This window comes from Diospyros lotus, chromosome 1 (genome assembly GCF_014633365.1).
Source record: "Diospyros lotus cultivar Yz01 chromosome 1, ASM1463336v1, whole genome shotgun sequence".
In the NCBI taxonomy this organism is placed as follows: Eukaryota; Viridiplantae; Streptophyta; class Magnoliopsida; order Ericales; family Ebenaceae; genus Diospyros; species Diospyros lotus.
In genome coordinates, this window is record NC_068338.1 from 49,187,045 (window position 1) to 49,206,233 (window position 19,189).

At 29.8% G+C, this 19,189-nt stretch overlaps 1 protein-coding gene across 1 annotated transcript; it reads right to left on the reverse strand.

The window, feature by feature from the left end:
* Window positions 1-7,425: 7,425 nt before the first annotated feature.
* On the reverse strand, window positions 7,426-18,921 carry LOC127794249 (uncharacterized). Its single transcript, XM_052325196.1, has 8 exons — window positions 18,516-18,921; window positions 15,515-15,741; window positions 15,057-15,310; window positions 13,135-13,939; window positions 10,041-10,386; window positions 8,977-9,203; window positions 8,598-8,854; window positions 7,426-8,512 (listed from the first exon to the last, which is right to left on the reverse strand). The coding sequence occupies exons 1-8, from the start codon at window positions 18,841-18,843 to the stop codon at window positions 7,720-7,722; spliced, it is 3,237 nt and encodes a 1,078-aa protein (XP_052181156.1). The 5' UTR covers window positions 18,844-18,921; the 3' UTR covers window positions 7,426-7,719.
* Between the last annotated feature and the right edge of the window lie 268 nt (window positions 18,922-19,189).

Below are 19,189 nucleotides of genomic sequence, written 5' to 3' on the forward strand. Positions count from 1 at the left end.
TTTCTCGTTTCAAAATTTTGGGTAGGCACCGCATGAACAAGTGCCATTTGGGTAAAGTATATAAATTTAAGGGATTATTTTTTTAAATTTAAAAAGTATTGTGAGTACCTTAAAGTTAAAAGTTCAAAACAATTTAATTCTTACCGTCAGCATGACTATCTTAAAATTTTGAGAAAAATATCACAAATGCCCACAGCTTTCTATAATCAAAGTTGGACCATTGTGATTCCTACGTAACAAATTGGTTATTTTTTGATACCTTTTCATAATCATTATTGTTATTTGATCAAACTATTATATAAATATAGTATATATATATATATAATTTTAATTTCTTAACCAACGTTATTTAAAAAAATTAAAACTCTCTCTCTCTCTCTCTCTCTCTCTCTATATATATATATATATTTGTTATGCAGTGGTAATGATCAGTTTATAATTACTCTGTAGGATATTTTAATAAGGGTCAAAGGCGGCCCAATCGTGAAGCCCAAAATTTTTGTCATATATATAAATATATATATATATATTATTTTTTTAATAATAAATATTTTATTTAAAAAATTAAACTTATAATAAAATCCAACCTTTTGCCTTCCCCATTTTTCTTTTCAATTTTGACCGTTGTCTCTTTCCATTATTACCAATTTTTCCACTTCTCCCCCCTCCATTTCTCTCTCTCTCTCTCTCTCTCTCTCTCTCTATTCAACATCTGTATTCTGTGTTCCTAGCCCCTTTCTCTCTCTCTCTCTCTCTCGCTTCAGCATCTGCGTTCCTAACCTGAGCGGCCTTCCCGCCTCCATAAGGTATTTTTTATGTAACTATGTCTACCTGTAAAGCAGCGCGATTTAATCACAGAATATGTTTGTTTTTATGAGTCTTTTGTGTTTATCAAAATTCGATACTTACTGATACTGTTTAAGATGTTATATAAGCCCTAGATTTGGTGTTTTAATTTGGCAGATTAATCTGGTATATATGTTTATATTTTCTAGCTAGCTAGCTAGGGTTTTGGGAGGGAGTGGAGCTTGAGTGAGTTCCCTGGAAATGACAGTTTCCGTGGTAGATTAATGATCGAGGTTATTTCTAGGGTTTTATTTGGGAATTTTGGGAGTCAGAGTATGAAATTTGTGCTGGATACATTCAGTTAGCATTCCATCTATATATACTATACTTCGTAAGCAAGAGCACTAGCTTGCTGCATGTGAATTTATTTATGATCTTTATCTGCTAGTTTAATAGTGTTTAATTATCGATCGTGTAGTGCTTGTGCTCATCGTCATTTTCAGATTCATCAACGTGCGTGTGTGCATCTATATATATATATATTATAACAAAATAGCCGCCAAATCTTTTTCCCTGCCCATTTTCAGTTTCTATTTTGATATTTTATTATGTTTTGTTTATTTTTTTTCTTATCCAAAATAAAATTTTTGTAGATGATTAATTAAGTCTAAATTTGTGGAAAACATGTAATTCTTGGAATTTGTAGATAATTTTTTTTAGCTGTAAAGTGCTTGAAGAATGTGTAAGCATGGTATATGAAGAGACAAGAATTAATCTATATTATTAATTCTTAAATATTAACATAAAATTTTAATTAAAATAAATTACAAAAAAATGAAATTTTTTTAAATCGAGATAAATCTTGAGATATCAGGTAATACCATTGGATACCGATTACCAAGTAATTTTTTTAAAAAATAAATTTAATTTTTTATTTTATTTTTCATAATTTATTTCTCATTCTCTCTCAATAAAGCCACAACTTAAAACTCTAAAACCCTTAATTAGTTTCAAAATCATACAAAAAAGTACAAATCTTATATATATTTATGTTATTACTTAATTTTGAAAAATAATTAGTTGGTAGGTTATGTTAAATTAGTTATTTAGGCAAAAATTAGATTATTTTAAATAAGTCATTTAAGTAATTTTGACAAAATTAATATTTTGTATAGGCTATTTATATTTATCATATGTTGTTATATTTTTTTTAAAAAATTTATTATATTTTATATTTTTATTATTGACAGCAAAAATATGTGAAGTCATTATGGATAATTAATTTTGAAAATTTGATTATTATCATTTATATAATTAATTGATTATTTAAATTATCTTTATTTTTTTATATAGTTTAATTAATTTAAATTTAATTTTTATAATTTAAATGTTATAATTTTATATATAACTTAAATATTATAATTTTATTTTTAACTTTTTATTTTGTTGTTTTCTTAAAATTTTGACCTATCTTAAATGTCGTAATTGATTGAAGGGAAGAATATGTAAAGTCATATATGGATAATCAATTTCAAAAATTTTATTATTGTCATTTATATAATTAATTGATTATTTAAATTATCTTTATTTTATATATAGTTCAATTAATTAATTAATTTTTTTTATAATTTTAAATGTTATAAATTTTTTTTTTTTGGTTACTTTCATAAAAATTTGACATGTCTTAAATGTGGTAATTGATTGCAAGGAAAAATATGTGAAATCATGTATGGATAATTAATTTTAAAATTTTGATTATTATCATTTATATAATTAATTAATTTTTTAAATTATCTTTATTTTATATATATTTTAATTAATTTAAATTTATTTTATTAAAATTTTATATATAATTTAATAAATTATTATCATTTATTTAATTAATTTAACCATATTTTCTTATTTTCAACCAATTAGTTTCAACCGTGTTTCTGGTTTGTCAATTTAAAAGAATTTTGTATAACAATTTAATTTTTTAGAAGTCATTCCAGAATTAAAATTTTTAATTAATAGTTATTTTTTAACTTTAACTTTTCTAAGAGGAATATGTAAAATCGTGTATGGATAATCAATTTTGAAAATTTGATTATTATTATTTATATAATTCATTGATTATTTAAATTATATTTATTTTATATATAGTTTAATTAATTTAATTTATTTGTTTTTTAATTTTAGATGTTATAATTTTATATATAACCTAATTGATTATTATCATTTATTTAATTAGTTTAACCGGGTTTTCGGTTTTCAATCAATTAATTTTAATCGTGTTTCTGGTTTGTCAATGTGAACAAGTTTTGTGTAACAACTTAATTTTTTGAAAGTCATCCTAGCATTAAGTTTTCCAGTTAATTATTATTTTTTAATTTTAATTTTTTTGTTACTTTATTTAAATTTTAACCTATCTTAAATGTGGCTATTAATTGTCAGGAAAAATATGTAAAATAATGTATAGATAATCAATTTTGAAAATTTGATTATTATAATTTATATAATTAATTAATTTAAATTTATTTTTTAAATAAATTGTTTAAGTTATTTTGACAAAATTAATATTTTGTATAGGCTATTTATATTTATCATATGTTCTCATATTTTTTTTGAAAAATTTATTATGTTTTCTATTTTTATTATCGATAAGAAAAATATGTGAAGTAACATATGGATAATTAATTTTAAAATTTTGATTATTATCATTTATATAATTAATTGATTATTTAAAATATCTCTATTTTTTTTATATATAGTTTAATTAAATTATTTTTATATATGTAAAGTCATATATAGATAATCAATTTTAAAAATTTTATTATTGTCTTTTATATAATTAATTGATTATTTAAATTATTTTTATTTTATATATAGTTCAATTAATTTATTTATTTTTATAATTTTAAATATTATAATTTTTTTTTTGTTACTTTCATAAAAATTTGACTTGCCTTAAATGTGGTAATTAATTGCAAGGAAAAATATGTAAAATCATGTATGGATAATCAATTTCAAAATTTTGATTATTATCATTTATATAATTAATTAATTATTTAAATTATCTTTATTTTATATATATTTTAATTAATTTAAATTTATTTTATTATAATTTTATATATAACTTAATAAATTATTATCATTTATTTAATTAATTTAACCATATATTCTTATTTTCAACCAATTAGTTTCAACCATGTTTCTAGTTTGTTAATTTAAAGAAATTTTGTATAACAGTTTAATTTTTTAGAAGTCGTCCTAGAATTAAAATTTTCAATTAATAGTTATTTTTTAACTTTAAGTTTTCTAAGAGGCATATGTAAAATCATGTATGGATAATTAATTTTAAAATTTTGATTATTGTCATTTATATAATTAATTAATTATTTAAATTATCTTTATTTTTTATATATATAGTTTAATTAATTTAAATTTATTTTTTTATAATTTTAAATAAAAATATTTTGTATAGGCTATTTATATTTATCATATGTTGTCATATTTTTTTTGAAAAATTTATTATGTTTTATATTTTTATTATTGACAGGAGAAATATGTGAAGTGACATATAGATAATTAATTTTAAAATTTTGATTATTATCATTTATATAATTAATTGATTATTTAAATTATCTTTATTTTTTTATATCTATAGTTTAATTAATTTAAATTTATTTTTTTATAATTTTAAATGTTATAAATTTATATATAGTTTAAATATTATAATTTTAATTTTAAATTTTTTTTTTTTGCTTTCTTCAAAATTTGACCTGCCTTGAATATGGTGATTGATTGCGTGGAGGAACATGTAAAGTCATGTTAATGTGAACAGATTTTGTGTAACAATTTAATTTTTTAGAAATGGTCCTAACGTTAAATTTTTCAGTTAATAGTTATTATTATTTTTTTTTGGTTGCTTTCTCAAAATTTTGACTTATCTTGGATGTGGTAATTGATTATCAGGAAGAAAGATGTAAAATCATGTATAGATAATCAATTTTGAAAATTTGATTATTATAATTTATATAATTAATTTATTATTTAAATTATCTTTATTATATATAATTTAAATTTATTTTTTTATTTTAAATGTTATAATTTTATATGTAACTAAATGTTATAATCTTATTTTTTAACATTATTTTTTTTTTATTTTTTTCTTAAAAATTTAACCTATCTTGAATGTAGTAATTGATTGATAGGAGAAATATGTTAAGTCATATATGGATAATTAACTTTGAAAATTTGATTATTATTATTTATATAATTAATTGATTATTTAAATTATCTTTATTTTATATATAGCTTAATTAATTTAAATTTATTTTTTATAATTTTAAATGTTATAATTTTATATATAGCTTAAATGTTATAATTTTATTTTTTAACTTTATTTGCAAACATAGTGAAGTTTTTAGTGTAATAAGTTTGTAATTAACCCTAATTTGATCTCTAAGTGCATGTGTATACTAGAAGCAAGTCAAGTTAGTATAGTATTTAAGGTTTTAAAGTTTGCAATGTGTTAAGAATGACTATGTGCTAAAACATGTTCTAACATGTTATACCCACATTTCTCAACAGCAAAAGTCTGCTCTTTATTGAAAAATTGAAAAGATCGAAATTGTGGAGGAAAATGTACTTCATCAATTTTCAGAATTTAATATTTATATTTGTAAAATAAGTTTGGGGGTTCCTAAGATGTATGACATAAGTACTAATTAATGACATTATACTCTATATTTCTTCATCTAATGATGAAGTTACTACGTCGCCAAAGTCGGGTTGTGAGTTATACATACATTGAAAAACTATGAAATGTGTTTTGCCAAAAGGGTTTTCCTTGACGATTTGTTGACTAATGCAACTAAGAAGATTCAATCGATGATCAAGGAGGATAACTAAAAAAAGTTTATATAATTGGTTTCAGATTAAAATGTTTTTTTTTTTTTGTTATTATCTATTCCTATAAAACTTTTCAGGTTGTTTTGTTAATTGCTATTAAATTTTATTTGTTGGCTTTTGTTATAATTTCTTATGCAAGGTAAACTTGGTTTGCTAATTTTTTATTTTTGTATTTTTTGTTGTTGCTGGATTTATATCTAGGCAATTTGTTTGATTTACATGTTTTTTATTTTCTTTTATTATTTAATGTTTTTCTTTTTTTTTTAACTTATTCACATGTATGTATTTGCTCATTTTTTATGTTCTTTCATTTCTATTTATTTGTATATTTTTTTTAGTCCACTAATTTATAGTGGGTGTTTAACGTTACTACATTCTTACCTGCATTCTTTTTTTTTTTTCACTGCACAAATTATTTTTTTCTAGTATATTGCACAAGAATTTATAATAATTAAGTTATAATTTAATAACATACACAATATTGAAATCATAACGAACGAAAAACATCTTCAATCAAATAATTAATAAAATAAATTGAGAAATCACCATTTAAACTGAGTAATCAACTACCTTGCTACTGAGAGTTCAGAATAAAACATGCCACATTTTTAGTGTTTCGTGCATCAAAGTGAAAATAATGTGTTAAAAATGATAGACGTTAATCTTACTCTAACAAGTCGCGAATACTATAGACGTTAGATATAATTTTTTGTTAAAGACACACATATGTATTAGTAGAAAGACTATAATAAAAGCATAAAAAATGTCAAAAAATAAAAAAAGATCAAACAAAAAAGGGCATACATATTTAATAATAATTGAATAACTAATTTTGTTGTATGTTTGTTCATTTCTCATGATTGCAATATGATTATTTTATTTATTTTATACTTCTTTATTATGATGTTAATTTATTATAACTACTGAATTATGTAATTTTTGTTTTAAAAATTATTTTTTCTTGCAATATCCGTGCATTGCACGCACGGGTGATGCACTAGTTTTTTATATATTAAAAGGTATATTTATGAAATTTAAATAATAGACATGTAATTAGAATTGGACTCAAATTTTAAATAAATTCTATTCAAATAATCCATAATTTAAGTTACTGATTTAAATTTAATTTTACAAAGACTTTGTCTATTGTGATCTAAACCTAAAATTTGATATATATTTGTTAAAAAGTAACTATTATAGATTTAAATCTAGAAACTTTGGAAGAGTATATATAATTGTTTGATCAACCATCTTTCGTCTATTATCAATTACCATTCGAATAATATTTTTTTTGAATTTCAATTTATATTTATATATATTCTTCTTTAAAATTGAATGCTATGATTCAATTAACACTCAAAAGTTTATTTTGGTGGTTCATGTTAGATTCAATTGATTTGATCATTATTGAGAAAAATTACTATTATTGAGAGATTATCGTACTTTGTGATTGATTGAATTTTTAAATTTTTTTTATAAAAAGATATATTATTTATTTTTTTATATAAAAAAATTAATACCTTAAAAAGTCTCTAACAAACTTTTCTTGCCTAGTGGACCCCAAATTGATTGGCCATGACTATAAGAGTGAGGTGAGATGTCCTATTACTAATAGGGTATATGTCGAGCGATTAAGTAAGCGATATATTGAATTTATATCAGTGAGTCGTCAGTTCGATAAAACAAAATTTCACACTTATAATTTATTTCTTATATCAAAATCGAGAATACAAGTAACAAGAATTACGCAAGGATGGTCATCCAAGAGGTGAGATGACCGATGAGCAGTGGGGTGATATTGTGATGCTAGCTACACATAAAATGAAATGGTGAAGGTTAATTACTACTAATCACTCGAGACGATCATACTAACAAGTTCTTAATAAATTGCAATTGTCCAATACCCAGTCCCATTGCATGCATGCAAATGAAACGTTTGAAATCTTTATTTGTACATTCACATAGTGAAGGTAATTAACTGCCAAGATATATAAAAACTATATATATATATATATATATATATTAATATATCAGTCTTTCTTACTTAGATCTCTTCACAACAATGTCCACGCCATGGCCAGGCTCCACGGTCATTCTGTAAGCCGGAGAATGCCGGTATTTCGGCGATAGAGAGAACGAAAACTTGGACACGATGAGGGCGAGCACTATCTTCAACTGAACCATGCCGAGGTTGCGACCCAAGCAAAGCCGACCGCCCGAGCCGAACGGGAGATAAGCTTGCGGGAATTTGCAGGCGCCGGAGACGCCGTTGGCGAATCTTTCGGGCCTGAACTCATCGGCGTCTTCTCCCCAGATGTCCCGATCGCGATGCAGCGTAGGGATTAGAGTCCAGATGAAGACTCCTTTCGGGACAATTAGGTTTCCAATCTCCATCTCTTCCAGTACTTCTCTCGACACGAATGCTGCAGGCGGATACAGCCGCAAGGCCTCTTGAATCACCATGGTTACGGCTTTCATTCTGGGGAGTGAGTCGACATCCGGCAGCCCATCCGGCTGACAAACCTGAGTCACCTCCTCTCGGATGCGTGCTTGCCAGTCGGGATATAAAGCCAGTAGTATCAGGCACCAAGATGCGGCCACTGCGGTGGGCTCGTTACCGGCGAAGTATATGTTCTTGCAGTTGTCAACTATGAACCGCTTGGACGAGTATTCTCTCCCTACAAAGTTGTCCTTCATGGCGCCGTCTAAGATCAATTGCAGCAGGTCCTTCACCGGCCCCGGCGATGCCCCTGAGTACTCTTGCACGCGTTTTTCTACTGTCTCCCAGATTAGTGACTCTATCTCCTTCTCCAAAGTCCTTGTCTCTTCTCTTCTGCAGTTGTTCACATATCACTTTTGTTATAATGATTTGATAATATTATAATACGTACAAGACGATCGAATGCCATTTAACTTACCCAATGGTGGGAAGGTCGAAAAGCAAGCCATGCTTAGATTTAGTAACGGCCTTCTGGAGAATTCTGAGCTTGGAGATGATCTCTTTGCCCTTGGAGTATGAGCTGCCAAAGCAAGCCCTTGAGATCACATCTGCTGAGACATTCCTCAAGTCCTCATCCACTTTGATGTCTGCTTCTTCTCCACCTTGTGCTTCAATGCAATCCTCCCATTTCCTCAGTAATGTTTGGGTAGACTCCACAATTAACCCCACCATCCCCTACATGCCAATAATATTCATCACTCACAATATATTGATGCTTCATAAATGCTTGTTAAAGTACAGAAAAGATCAATATATGGGGTTGGTTGAATGGTGGGGTGATTAATTTTTGCAGTTACCTTGACCTTGTCCATGAAGAACTCGGGAGCAATGATCTTCCTCTGGTGAGCCCAAACTTGGCCATTGGACCTCAAAATGCCATTGCCCAGCAAAGGGTCAAGTGCTTTGCTCAGGTAAGAAATCTTACCCAGATTCAAGGTGAAAGACTGCTTCATCTCCTTCACCAAATCTGGACGGTTCACATACAAATGTTGTTTGTTCCCCGTTGAGTAAGTGTACACTGGACCTGCATCTCACAAACTCTAAACTCGTGATTATAAATCAGTAAATTTAACACTTAGGCCTTAGCCCCCCCCTACTTTTTTTTGTTTGTTTAAAGGGTAAGCATATACACACACACACATATATATATACCATCTAACTATATATATATATTATACCATTGAATAATCTATAATTAAACGTTCACAGAAACGATAATATTACTCATCTGTGCCCCGAATGTCACCTCACGGGCTTATAGCCCCTTTTAGGGAATATGTGGTTAAGGTTTCTTTATTTTATCCTTAATTTTCTTTCCTTTATTGATTTTTTTTAAAAAAAATTATTAAATTTTAGGGAAAAATATACTCCTTATACCCATGTTTGGCCTAAAAACATAAATCAGTCTTTAAGGTATAATTAGAAATTACGTCAATAATCCTTGCCATGTAAATTTTGTTTCATTCACCCTACTATTATTAGTGAGCCCTAGTTGAAATACCCTCGAGACTCTTTCTTGCACTTCTCCCTCTCCCCATCTCTTCCAAGTCTCTTGTTTAGTCAAGGGCCATAGTGCGAACAAACCTACTACTTTGCTTCAGTTATATATGCTCGAAACTATCCCTCTTTGTCTTGAGCATGGGTAAGAAATCCCTCTATTCCAGTGGATTCAAACCTCGAGATAATTTACTCTAGATTTCAAGAACACACACTTGGTACTTTTCATTTAATCTACACCTTGATATGATCACAGTTTTCAAAATCAAATATAAACTAAATGTATTCTTTGTTATTGTGAAGTTTTATAAGAATAAATTCTAAAATCAGCTTGAAAGAGAAGGGAGGTTGGCTGGTTACTTACCGTATTCTTTTCTCCACTGCTCGAAGTATGGGAAGAGGGTGGAGGTGTAGTCATGAGCGATGAATTCTCCGACCACGTCGGACGCTTTCGCCGCCGCCTGAATCCTCTTCATCTCAAGCACGTTCCCAAAGAGAAGATAGGGGCGTGGCCCTCTGATACCTTGCCGCCGGAGCTTCCGCCGGAGCCTTTCTGGCTTTACCCATATGATGTTGAAGACGTACAAGAAAATCCATCCCAGAACAACCCCACGTAATCTTTCTACGGCGACGACGAGAGGAAGAAGCAGCAGCAGCAGCAGAAGCATTGAGGTCTTCATAATTTCTTTAATCTCTCTGTACTGTCCTTTAATTGGTCAAGGTCTAGAATTTATATAAATCTGCGAGCAACAGTTGGAGTTATTTTATCCGAATTAAAATGTGACATATATACGTAGCATTACAGTCATTGATGGGCAACAAAATGGAAAGTTTTCACAGAATTAATTGCGGTTTATATATATATGTAGCATTAGGATTTGCAATAATGAGTGGGTTTAATTAACAGAAGCTCCTTGAATTAATAAATAACATAAATAAATTCTAGGTAGCTAGGTTCACATAATTACAGGACGAAGACTTAATATATATAGATATATATAATAGTGTCCCAATTAATCTAATTAATAAATTCTATTATTAACGTATTAATATTAAATAATAAAAATTGGGCCCTCTAGACATATATATTCATTGATTATATATATGGCTAATTATAAATTACTTGAGAAATGAATTGGCATCAAAATAAAATAAAAGCTAGTGGGATGGAATCATGGAATTAGCTAGGCTACAAGTGAGGAAGTTGGATCGTGGTGACGCGCCCCCATGTAGAGACGAGATTTCAATTTTTTTACTTAATTTCAAATTAATCTTAACTTTATTAATTAAAGGAACTATGGCATGTATTTTTAGCATTTATATATACGAATTAATATTTAATTGATCTATGACATGTATTAGTATATGAATAAATGATATATCATCATGATAATTATTAAAAGTATAATTGTATGAGTACTGGGCCACACTTTTATGTAAAATAAGTAGAAGAAATGGTATTTTGCAATGATTAAGCTAAGCAGAGATGGATGTTTAATTTTTTGTATTTATTTATGTATGGATGTCTTATTTTAGTATTTCGTAATTATATATGATTATTATCATAAGTTAGTTGAGACGTAAAGATAATCACATTTAATTCTGTTTTCAGAAAGAGACCTTTAAACATAATCTAAAATATTAAAATCATTCAAAAGATAACCGTCATTAGTTATAGAAATGATTGGGGATTCAAAATTCACTAATTTATTTAAAAATTAAAATATATGAATTATGATAGTTGTTGATTAATTAATATCTATCTATTTTTTTATATATTTATGAAGATATATGAATAAAGTAAATTTTTTAAATATTTTATTTAAAAAATAAAGACTTATCTTCTTTTCTTTTCTTTTTTTAAATAAATGTAAAAAAAAAAAAAAGTAAAGACTTATTATGTATGTACAAGTAATCCTAATAAATATTGATGAAGGAGAGGATGATATTGATTAGTTAAAGCTTAGAATATGGTAATCGTAATAATTGAGATGTTTTTATTTATTTATTTATTTAGTATTTAAAGATATATTTTTAGAATATTAGATATTTTTAAAAAATAAATAAATTTATTTATGACTTGAATCTCAACTTAACAACTATTTTTGTTGTAACCTAGCTACCTTCCATGATAGTTCCCCCGAAAAGGTCTTTGAGCAAAATCCTTGAAGGAGTTGGAGATGATCAATCCCAAGAAAGTCCTTCTCCCGAAAGAGGTCTTGATGGTTAGTCTCTCCTAAAGGCTTGTTCATGTGCACCACTGATCTAATAGTCCTCTCAAACAAGTCTTTTGAGACACTTGTCTCTCACAATACTTACCTTATGTTGTTTCGCACAACGCATCATGTTCTTTTTTGAATCTTCATCATTCGGGAGACTATTCCCCGAAGGGAGTTTCTCACTAAGGGTTCTTCTAAGCTTAACTACAGGACATTCATGTGTGGTCAAGAGAATCGCACAATTTAAAATTTGAGGAGTTGTGTGTCTCTCGCACATGTGCCACCTATTTTAATTACTAATCAATTGAGACCTATAAATACCCCTCAACCCTTGTGTAGAGGGATCCAATTCTCCTTCTGCTTCTTGACTCTTTAGGTGACTTGAACAACTCTTTTGCATAGTTTTTTAAGGTAATCCTCATACTTCGAACAATCTATTGCACACTCTATTCGCACTAATCACATACTTCATCATACTTTCTCTACCATAGCAGAACCTAACTTAAGTATCAGAGGGCTTGTGCGGGAGAAATCTCCACATGCCTTCTAACTGTTTTTTTTTATCTTACAGACCATTTCTCTAGAGCACCATCTTCGAGGATATTTCCCTGCTCTAGTAGAAAGCGGATTAGGCATCCCTTCAGCTATGTTGGCCCCTTCTGGACAGGCCTTGTGTTCCTGCCTAGCATTGTTGAGCATCCCCAAAATTAATAAATGTTAATTGTTGTAGTTTAGCCACAATAATACTCATAATCTCTCATATTTAATTAATATGAAGCTATACGACTATATATATCCAAACTCATATTAGTATAAATATATTGTCTAAAAAATTTAGAAAAACAAAACTTAATTGTCAAACATATTTGTTTTTATCTTACATGAGCCACACTGTACGTAACATCTATATTATTATATAAATAAATTATTTTTTGTGCTACGAAATTATGTGATTGATTGTATCTCAAGCAACTTTAAAGATTTTATTTTCTTTTGAAGGAGTAATATAAATCAATTAATTACAATGTTATATATATAGATAGATAGATAGATAGATAGATATAGCTTTGGGATCGAGCTAACATTTGTTTAAGTTGGGATAATCTCTAAATAGTTGATTTAATTAATGATAAAAGATATTACAGTAACGACTAATGAGAGGATTTCAATATGTTTATATATATTTTATAAGAAAAACAAAATTAAGGAAGAAAATTAGAAAGTGAGGAGTAGTGTTTAGTTATATCTGCGAATGATGATTTGTACGCCATGGCCAGGCTCAACAATCATTCTGTATGCAGGAGAATGCCGGTATTTCGGAGACAAAGAGAAGCTAAACTTGGAAACGATGACCGCCAGGACCACCTTCAGCTGAACCATGGCGAAGTTGCGCCCCAAGCAGAGCCGAGGGCCCATCCCGAAGGGCAGATAACCGTGCCGGAACCTGCAGGCGCCCGAGACTCCATTGGCGAATCTTTCCGGCTTGAACTCGTTAGCGTCTTCTCCCCAGATCTCCGGATCGCGATGCAACGTCGGGATCAAAGTCCAAACGCATACTCCTTTCGGGACAGTCAGGCTTCCGATCTCCATCTCTTTCAATGCTTCTCTCGAAACGAATGCCGCCGGCGGGTACAGCCGCAAGGCCTCTTGAATCACCATGGTCATCATCTTCATTCTGGGGAGTGAGTTTGCGTCCAACGGCCCCCCATCTAGCCGACAAACCAGCCCCGCCGCCTCCTCCCGGACACGGGCCTGCCAGTCGGGATGTAAGGCCAGTAGCATCAGGCACCAAGATGCGGCCGCGGCGGTGGACTCATGGCCGGCGAAGTATATGTTCTTGCAGTTGTCAACTACGAAGCGCTTGGATGAGTAGTGCTTCCCCACAAAATGGTCGTTCATGGCGCCATCTAAGAGCGACTGCATCAGGTCCGTCTCAGGCTCGGGCGATGTTCCCAAGCATTCTTGCTGCCGTTCTTCCACCGCCTCCCAGATCAATGACTCTATTTCCCTCTCCAAAGTCTTTGTCTTCTCTCGTCTCCTGCAGCTGCTCCCAATTAGCATATGATAAATCATTGAAATTGTTATGTTTTCCGCATCAATAATATAATATTTGTTTGATGTGGACAAAATCAAAAGGCCCCATGAGTAGGAGAACATTTCTTTTTAGTGAACTCTGCTTGATAATTAAAGATGATATAATCGGTTGAGTTATTAAGTTAAGATGTATACATTAAAGTAGTGTTTGTTACTCAATATATGATTTGAAAAAAGTATTGAGATATTGAAAATAATTTATATTGTATTTGTTAAATTTATTTAAAAACTATTGAAAAAAAAATTATGCAATTTCTTATCTAGAATTGTTATTATAAATGTATCTCTTACATTTCAATGTCTTATGTTGATTATTTCATATTCTAATTTTAAAAATATTATAACTTTATATTGATACAATCTCATTTTACTTAACAAACACTATCTAAGTATTATCTAAAAGTAAATGACTAATTAACTAATTATTTAAAATAATAAGAACTGTGATGTTACAAGGGTTAGGACGTGGGTCTAGCTTATCAATTATCGAAGGAGGTTGGTGAGAAATATTAGTGCCAAGGACCATTACATCAATGGCTAAGAAACTATACATATACATGCATGGTCTCAGAGTTCTTGAAAATCAGCATTTATTATTAAATTTAAATATTACGAAAAGTTCAATAACATGTCCACAAAAATAAGTTAAAAGAACATCAAAACCATGTTTATAAAATGACATGATAATAATATTTTTTTTATAATAATGAACTATATACGTACTTTGATGTTATAGTAGCTAGCTATCTACCATTCTTAATTATGAGATACTTTAATTATCCGATCATATTAAAATTATGAGATACACTCTTAATATATGAATATTTATGAGATACATTATCTTATATAATATATATATATATATATATCATATAATTGAAGAGTAGCGAGTTTAAGAACAAATTAAGGGGTTGGTTTATTATTTTTTTATAAACGTAATTAATCCTATAAGTGGGACTCATTTTGCAGAAGAAGATTGTTTTGAGGATAGTTAAACCTTTTTAATTTTTCAAAAAAAAAAAAAATAGAAGAGATTTGTATATATGCAACAGTACACACATACATACCCAATGGTGGGGAGGCCGAAAAGCAAGGCATGATTGGAAATGGCCTTCTGGAGGATCCTGAGCTTGGAGAAGATCTGCTTGCCTTTGAAGTATGAGCTGCCAAAGCAAGCCCTTGAGATCACATCCGCTGACACACTCCTCAAGTCCTCATCCACTCTTATCTCTGCTTCCTCTCCACCTTCTGCTGATTCAATGCACGCCTCCCACTTTCTCACCAATGGCTGTGTTGACTCTACCATTAGCCCCACCATCCCCTGCACATATATACCCCAACCCAAATTATTGATATTCATCATCATCGCTCACTCTAGTTTGTGTGTGTGTGTGTGTATATATATATATATATATATATATATTCATGCTTGAGATAATGATGCATGTATATATATATATATATATGGAATTATATAGTTGAATATTGGTGCATGGCTGGGGGGGTGATTAATTTCTACAGTTACCTTGACTTTGTCCATGAAGAATTCAGGTGAAATGATCTTCCTCTGGTGAGCCCAAACTCGGCCATTGGATCTCAAAATGCCATTCCCCAGCAAGGGTTCAAGTCTTTTGGTCAAGTAAGAAACCTTTCCCAGATCCAAGCTGGTAGACTGCTTCATCTCCTTCACCAAGTCTGGGCTGTTCACATACAAGTGCTGCTTGTTCCCAGTTGAATAAGTATACACTGGACCTGCGCATCTCAAAAACTCAACCCTCAATGCTCATCCTTCGTTACTTAATCATGAATTATACAAGTACATATAGACTTAGCACTTAGTCATTATATATGTTTTTTTTTCCTAATTTAAACAATATTTATATATATACCATCTTCCAACTCTACATTAATTAATCAAGCCTTGATAATAACACTAAGCTTTCCTCGTTTATGAAGAGAAAAAATAAAAAAAAGTCTAGTACACTCAATGCGCTCATTAGTAAAAGGGTGGTTTACATTATTGCACGTGCGGAAACACCACAGCATGAAATGAAGTGAAAGCTATGTCCCAAAACCAGCAATGAATGAAGTGGAGAAGAAGCAAGGGATATGTGGTCCAGTGGGTAAGCATGGATGATTACTGTTCTTTGGAAAAGGGCAAGTCACTGCATTTCCTTTTCCTCTTTCTTTTCAGCAATAGTGATTGCTCAAATCATTGACACTAACCAACCATGAATATATATGTATATAAATGAGTAGTCTCTAAAATTAATAATTAAGTAATAATAAATATATTTTATTTTTAGTATTTAAATAATTTTATTAATTTATTAAATAATTGAAAATAAGAAACATTTATCTCAAAATATAATAAATTTAAATTATTTAAAATTAATATATATTTATTATTATTTAACCATTAATTCTTAAAATAATAATTAATATTACCCATATCAATTAGGGCTAATTAGTTATAACCAGCAAAATCAGCCCCACTTCTTCAAGTCAAAAGTCCCACAAACACTCTTGTATTTGCAGCCTCAAAATCTGGTGAACATTAACTGTGCCAGCTCATGCGTACTGAGCTCTTTTAATTAATCATTGTCTTTGTCCATCTGCTTCTTTTCTTTGATTTGCATTTGGTCTACTAATCACATTTTGTTAACTATGAAAATTAGTCAAACCATTATATATATATTATCTAATCATGGTCTTTTTGTACCCTCTTTTTGGTCTATTCTACTGTGATAACGTAAATTATGTTTCAGAGGGAGACAGTTAACTATTACATCAATTAAGTGTCTAATTACAAAGAAAAAAGTTTTATGGAATGATTAAAGAGCCGACTTCTAATTATGATAAGGATAAGATTTGATATTTTGTCGTAGGTGTTTAATAGACACGATTTTTAGATTTATTTTATTTTAAAATAAAAACCCATTCTAAAGTCATAATTATTAAAATGAAATTGTATACATGCATTTGGTTAATTACTATACCCATAAAGTGTGGGGAAAAATTTGTTAAATTAATTAAGGGCCTTCTTAATGCATGGATCAAAGTGTCCTATGGGGGAAACAATGGATGTATATATATATAAAAATTAATTATATACAGTCACTGCTCCACTACTCTCTCATGAAATCTATTAAAACAAACTGATCAATTAAATATTGGGAGTTGAATGGATTGAACCAATGAACAGAAAATCAATGTCTGAGATGATACGGTAGACAGCTTCATTGAATCCAGTGATGCCGTGCCAGATTCAGCTCAGTGAATGGTGAACATTTGGACCCACAAAAAGATGAATTTGACCCAAATATTTTACAGAATCAAAATATACAGTACTAATAAATGTTCAAAATAAGCTTTGTCCGTTGACTGGTCTCTAGAGGCTCAACCAAAGTGTTTGATAATTAATTAGTCTCATACTTAAATCATCTCAGCTTTGATTTTTTTTTAAATTAATGAGGATTTCATCTAACCGAAAAAAGAAAATAACAGCCATACTAGGATATGTCTCGAGCAACAATATATAGAAGATGAGAAAAAAAAAAATACCAACATAAAAAGACTACAAAAGTACTAAATCTGTAAATCATATAACAATAAGAGTTAACAAAGACAATCCGCTGGAAGAATATAATATCATAGCCATTGTGAATATCTATGATTGATTATTTAGTATTGGAATATTGTTATAGAATTTTCTCTTTGCCAAGCATGCCATGGCTGCCCAGAAACTCTTTCTGGCTCACCTTCGGCTAATTTCAGGATATAAATATAAGCATATATACTTGCATCTCAGCTTCTATGTTGCTGGTAAAAATTAACTTGAGTTGCGCTTTATATATGGTTTTGAAGTTCACATCTTTTGGGAAATATTCTTGTTCAGTACTAGAGATAGAGTTCCTTCTGCCTGTAATCTTCATCATCTTTCTTTCTTTTTGCTAATTAAGGATATTCATAAAGAAAGAAGGATATTCAATTGACATCGATCTTCATGATCTTTCTTCTTTTACTTTCTTTATTCTCTTCCCTCCCAGATCACAAGTTGGAATTATTTCTACATTAGGAACAAGGGTTTATGCAGGAAAAGGGAGACAAAAATTAAAAAAGAACCTATTTTTATGAGTAATTAACAAAATTTTATTTCCGTTAAATACGGACATAATGCAAGTATAAATGGCTAAGCATAATATTGTTAACTCGAATCAAAGTTTTCAAATCGTTAAGGATAAAGATACAAAAATCTGAAATTTTGCTGAAGAAATCAAAAAGAATTTATGATAATTACAAAAGTCTTATTGTCACTATCATTCTAATTAATTCTGCAAGAAATATTACTTTCACATAATTAATTTCTAGTTCCTCAATTCTATATTCTGATCAAGCCACTGTATCCTTTCTGAATTAAATTAGGGTTCTTTTGGCAACCATAGTTAGGTCAAGTGCACTAGAAAAAGAAGCAAGAAAGCTTGAAAGATAGAGAAAATGGAAGGAAAGGTTGGCTGGGTACGTACCGTATTCTTTTCTCCATTGCTCGAAGTAGGGGAAGAGAGTGGAAGTGTAGTCATGGGCGATGAATTCTCCGCCGTCGGACACTTTCGCCGCCGCCTGAATCCTCTTCATCTCAGGCACATTCCCGTAGAGAAGACAGGGCCGAGGCCCTCTGATGCCTTGACGCCGGAGCTTCCGCCGGATTCTTTCCGGCTTTAGCCATATAATGTTGAAGATGTAGAAGAAAATCCAAACCAGAACAAGTCCGGGACCCAAGACCTGCAATCTGCCCACGGCGAAGGCGAGAAGAAGAAGGAGAAGAAGCAGAAGCAGTAGCATGGAGGCCTTCATTTCTTAATTCTCTCTATACTATCCTTTGGTCAATGACTAGTTTATATAAATCCCTGAGCTCCAGTTGTATTAATTTTGTTTCACATGAAGACGACACCTCACTGAATATTTTTGTACAAAAATTGTTATTTGAATATATATATATATGTGTGTGTGTGTGTGTGTTTATTTCTTCTAATTAATCCCACATGAAAGTGAAACTTTAACGTAAAAGTTAATAGAGGTATAGTGTATTGATGGGACGATCGCAAGCCAAGCACCCGACAAGTGACAATAAATGACCTAACCACTGTCAACACGTACTTGCACCCCCTTAACTCACCACTATATATATATATATATATAT

Excerpts from the sequence above, each read along its gene's own strand:
- LOC127794249 (XM_052325196.1), bottom strand. The coding sequence starts at position 18,843 with ATGAAGGCCTCCATGCTACTGCTTCTGCTTCTTCTCCTTCTTCTTCTC. Across the intron at positions 10,387-13,134 it reads TCATCATTCGCAGATATAAC|AAAGGACAGTACAGAGAGAT; the intron begins TAAACACTACTC and ends CCTTGACCAATT. Across the intron at positions 8,855-8,976 it reads TCTTCATGGACAAGGTCAAG|GGGATGGTGGGGTTAATTGT; the intron begins GTAACTGCAAAA and ends ATTGGCATGTAG.